The sequence below is a fragment of the Montipora foliosa genome, chromosome 11 (genome assembly GCF_036669935.1).
Source record: "Montipora foliosa isolate CH-2021 chromosome 11, ASM3666993v2, whole genome shotgun sequence".
In the NCBI taxonomy this organism is placed as follows: Eukaryota; Metazoa; Cnidaria; class Anthozoa; order Scleractinia; family Acroporidae; genus Montipora; species Montipora foliosa.
In genome coordinates this window covers 17,147,732-17,152,731 of record NC_090879.1, presented here as the reverse complement: position 1 = coordinate 17,152,731, position 5,000 = coordinate 17,147,732, and the positions used below count along the sequence as shown (strand labels likewise).

Below are 5,000 nucleotides of genomic sequence, written 5' to 3'. Positions count from 1 at the left end.
TTTGTACAGTTCTTCCAAGTTCAGCAGCGCAGAAATTGCAATGTAGCGAGAGGGCATCACACTTGCTAAACCGGCGTCATAAATCATCCTGCCATATCCCTTTCCTCTGTATTCGTTGCTCACAATATAACAACCACCGAAAGCAAAGCTGGCACCATATTTTACCATTGTAGAGGGGCCGTAAGGGGGTGTCAAGCGCACAGTTCACGGCCATTAAAAATGAAAATCACGAAACATGGTAATTAATTTTCTTGTTTGACGGTTCACGGAAAATAAACTCACACTTGAGAAAGATTTGTGGCCTTACCCTATATATATATTTGTATTGGTTTAAGGGTTAAAAAGAGTTGACAGGCCTGCACGACTCCCTTGTACGTGGTCTGGTTTCTGTTGCCTTTGTCATAATTTTGCTCTCTTGAGTACATATTTGAATGGATGCCTCTTTTAGGCGGCTCCTGTAGTATTCATTTAGCAATGGTTTTTGCCCTATGAGGCTTTACATTTGAATCTCTATACTGCTCTGTGATACGTTTTCTTCCAAGAAAATAGTTGGTCTCGAAAGTAATGTTATTAGTTTCTTGGTGTTGATTTTCTCAGCAGTAGTGTGAATGTGACCTTATGGCGTCTCGCTTTTGCGCCAATTTAATTCTAGGCTCGACCGATATATTCATCGGCGGTAGAAGCGAGTGATCTTCTGTTCTTAAATGTTTGACCCGGGCCCGGGTTCATTTTGTTTTTTTTAAATTCTTTCACTCGTTCTTCTGTCTTCTTCAGCGTGTTTTGGTTTGTGGCCATGGTCAGTAGCTGTCCTCCTTGAACCTCTGGAGTTAATTCGTTCTCGTGGATGCTCTTTTGATATTTGATGCCGCTGTCTTTAGGTCGCTTCTTTGTTGAGGCATTAAGATAACCCGACTCTAGATGGAAGTTCTCTGACATATTATTTGGTCAGGCAAGACCGCGGTTTCGATGCTATCATGTGGATCTCATCAGTTGCCCATCGCTTGATTTAAGGTGAAGAGCTTTGTCTGCAAAAACCATGTGTGTTTGTCTCTATTTGTACTCAATGGAAGGATCGAACTTGCTAAGTTCTGATTGGCTATAGAATTCTAGCCAATGGAGTTAATGTGTTTTCGATCCATGTGAGCGTAGCTTGATGTTGTGTTTCTTTAGAAGGCTGGAAATGAAATAAAGATTCCTGATGATTGGTGTCAAAGGTCGCGTCAGCTTATTTTTGGAACTGATATCATACACTACGCAACGGGTCATACGAAACCCCTTTGTTTGTTGTCACGCAAGATGAAGAAAACCGACTTCGTAGCCCTTTGTAGGGTCTACGTAAGTAGCCGTTCACGGAAAAAGGGTCGTTTTCGTGTTTGTTATCACGGACATCGGAAAATTATTTCTCTTTTTCACGTATCACGACAATCATATCATTCACGGTTCACGAATTTTATTTTTTTTAGATTACGGATCACAGAAAATAAATTCGGTCGATCACGTTTCACGCGAAACCCCCTTACGGCCCCTGATTGTAGCACAACATCTAGGTTTCCCGTTCAACTCACCAACAAACGCCCCGCTTGGATCACAAGCGAGGAAGCATTCAGCATCTTTTAGACCCGGCCGCCAGCCTTCTTTTAACTTCAAACTTGTTATGACGCTTTCGAATTCCTCTTGTCTTTACAAGGCGGATTTTGAGCTGTTCCGTGGCAGACCAAGAAGCAGCAAGCAATCTGCTCAGTATTTGGGGTTGGTAATGCCTATGACGAAAATTACTGGCCAAGGCAAAGCGACTGATCGAGGAGCGAGCAGCTAAGCTGCGTGTTGTGATAGACGCCATTCCTCTCGTTTCGTTTGTAGAGACTAGAGAAGTGCAAAGAAACAAAGGTCAGAGCTTATAAAATTAACATCACTTGACAAGTTTGAGTAACCCTTTTGTGGGCGAACAAGAAGACCCAGCAATCCTAAAGTCAAGGTTGCGATTACTTATGTGCAGTACGTATGCAGCGAGATCCTAGAGCACCCCTTCGGAATTGCGGTCATAAATGTTATGAATATAAGATGGCGGCGTTTTTGTCTCTCACTTTTCGTGTTAGATCGACAGATTCCCCCTACCCAAACAATAAAAACTGGATGAAGGGTAACCTTCGATCAAGCTTATACTTTTCTTTTGAGAGGGCGCTACACCTTTTCGCGCTCTCTCTAAAGAAAAGTTACTCCTGATCGCAGTTTAGATGAAATGGCAGAGAAAGAAACCGCCAAACGAGCGCAGAGCAAACGAACGCCCAAGCACAACACCAGACAGCCAAAGGGAGTTTAAGCCCGGGGACCCGCGGGATGGTACTCTACAAAGTTTTGCACAGGGAAGCTCCGTCCCGAGGTCCATCCCTTTACATGTACCACTTTGACATAAAATGTACCTCTTTCGTGGACTTTCTGTAGTTTTATGTTTTTCTTTCAAAATGGTACCTATTTCACGTACCCACTTAAGAACATTCCATGCCTTTTCTAAACCCTTGGAATGAAGTGAATGAACAATAATACTACAGGAGAACGTCAAGCGCCACCAAAAAATCAGTATCATTTATTCACTTCTCGTTCGCGTTTTACCTAAATGACAGATTTTCTTACCCTCTCATACACCTCAAGTTGTTATATCCCTTCTCTTTTATACACTTACAGCCTGAAAAAAGTACCTTCCTTGTACTTGTACATATTCATTGCCGTGAAATTAACCTCTTTAAATTCCCACGACCTGCTCTCGTCTGACCTTGTTGCTCAGTCGGTAGAGCAGCTGAGAACTAACACCAAGGTCGTGGGTTCAATTCCCTCCCTGTTCAGAGTTTTTCTCTGTCCTTGTATGGGCCCAATGCCATTAGTAATGCTAACGCTCACATGGGTATAGAAGACTAGCACTTCACATTACCCTCCAATAGTTCATTCTGTTGAAAACTAAATAGTCCGAACACTCAGTAGTGTACAGACAAATAAGCAAATTCCAAAACGCACGGATACGAATGTACGCTTAATTTCGTATCGTACGAATTATGTTCTTTCCGTTGCAAGACCAGATGTGCTATACAACCACACCCGATAAGAATCAAAACGACTCTTACCTCCGGTATCGAACTTTCAGAGTTTGGGAGTAGACTGTTTGCGTGTTAATCTATCTAAAAGTATATGTAAAGCCGCAGAAGAACTCCGTCGGCATTAAACAATGTGGCCAGCAATCATTGCAGGGGTGGTTATAAGTGGTTGGTTGATTGGGTTCAGTGATTTTCAAAGAAATATCCGTTTCGGTTCAAAACTTGCTGAAAGGGTGAGTGTTCTCTTTTATGTTTTGTATACTCTAAGGCACCAATTCATCATTATCCCTCCAGGGTATTCTCGCGCGCTCTTGCTAACGAAATGCAGCGCGCGCGAAGGATTGCAAAAAAATTAACACGGCTTCAATACAGGAATCTTTTTATTTGCTCAAAGCTTCCGCTATCTGTGCTATTTTTCCTCATAATTGAACAAAGTGTTTTGATGGTTTTAGTCTTTTATGAGAAATGTATGTTTGAAAAGGTAACGATGCAAAGAACTCCGCAATTCGCAGATTTGTCTTTGTTATCGAAAGAACCTTCGAAAAAACCTACAATAGCTTAATGCAGCGTATGCGTAGTAAGTTAAAAAAATGCGATTGAATGCGGATTATGTGGAATAGCTTTCTCGGTAATACGCCGATTTCTCGAGAACCACTCGTTAGAATTTAACGAAATTTGGCACGGGAATACTTTTTACTATGAAACCAAAATGACAACTGACAGGCAGCAAATTGCATCACGTGGCCTGCGTGTCGCGAAAAAATTAAAGAACCTAAAACCAAGAGGGATTGTCTTTTCAGGTTGTAAAAGTGACTTGTCACGCGATCCACCAGTTGATCGGCTGACTTGAATCTTGAGATGGTGCAAATACCCAGATCACAGCTTGAAATGGAAACTATAAGGCGACAGTCGGCGGGTTCAGTCGATATAGTTAACAAACATCAATGAAAATCTCATCGTTTTTACCATGTGGTTCCAATGAAAGCAGTCATTTTTCAAGGTTCCGCAGGTTAATACCTTAATTTTTCTTTTCTTTTCTTTTCTTAATCCAGACTGTCAAATTCTTGCCCATTGTCTAACCCGAAATAACAAAAGAAGCAAATGGTTACAAAATACTAAACTTGTAATTGAAATTTAAAAAACGATCTCTGGCTAAAATGATTAAAAACTACGAGCTTTTGACTGCCCGAACTGCAGTCTTCGACGGGTAAAATGAATGATAAGAAAGCGGTGAGAGAATTTGAATAAAAAGCGTGATTAGCAGTTCTAGAACCTTTGGCCGCAGTTTTGGTGTTCCTCTCGCCTGGTCCAACAACCACGCCACAGTTCGGGCAGTCGAAAGCTCGTAGTTTTTAATCATTTTAGCCAGATATCGTTTTTTAAATTTCAACAATGTTTCACCCTGGCTGCGGCCCTTCAATATTTTTACAAAAACTTGTAATACCACTATAAGTTGGCCGATATCTTGAAAATGGGCGTTTTAACTCTAGATTAGGTCAGTTTAGTTAACCAAGGGTGGTGATACCGAACCACTTGTCAAAACTTGCGTCAGGGATATCATTCATAACCATGTACACGTGCTCAAACCACCTCTTTCCTTGAAGCCTTTCGCCCATTTCTGTGGCCTTCTTCGTAGGGGCGTCAATAAAAACGGGTGGAGCAGGTTGCTCTTGAAGAAGTTCTTCAAACACTGCTTTTAACAACCTCTCTGCAATTGCCTCGGAATCAGCAAAGAGCGGGCCAATCTGGTAACCTTCTTCTTTGACAAACATTGGTTGGGCAACAGTGTAACCCACGATGGAACCTTCTCTATCGATCGCCACACGTGCATGACTGCCTGGGACACGAAGCCACTTCGATAAGAATGCTTGACGTACAAAGCCAAACACTGTGGTGTCGTACACTGATAGTGCT

At 42.0% G+C, this 5,000-nt stretch overlaps 2 protein-coding genes across 3 annotated transcripts in view; both read right to left on the bottom strand.

Moving 5' to 3' along the window:
* The window catches only part of LOC137975978 (holothin acyltransferase-like), a 2,345-nt gene extending 895 nt beyond the window's left edge, over window positions 1–1,450 (bottom strand). The window contains exon 1 of the mRNA XM_068823207.1: window positions 1–1,450. This exon is cut by the window's left edge and continues 895 nt beyond it. Coding sequence (XP_068679308.1) covers window positions 1–168 — 168 coding nt within the window. The 5' untranslated portion in view covers window positions 169–1,450.
* A 1,189-nt stretch (window positions 1,451–2,639) lies between these two features.
* The window catches only part of LOC137975977 (holothin acyltransferase-like), a 7,823-nt gene continuing 5,462 nt past the window's right edge, over window positions 2,640–5,000 (bottom strand). Inside the window, exon 2 of one of the 2 annotated variants that reach the window (XM_068823206.1) lies at window positions 2,640–5,000. This exon is cut by the window's right edge and continues 650 nt beyond it. In XM_068823206.1, the coding sequence (XP_068679307.1) occupies window positions 4,592–5,000 (409 nt within the window). In that variant the 3' untranslated portion in view covers window positions 2,640–4,591. The other variant, XM_068823205.1, reaches the window with a different exon arrangement.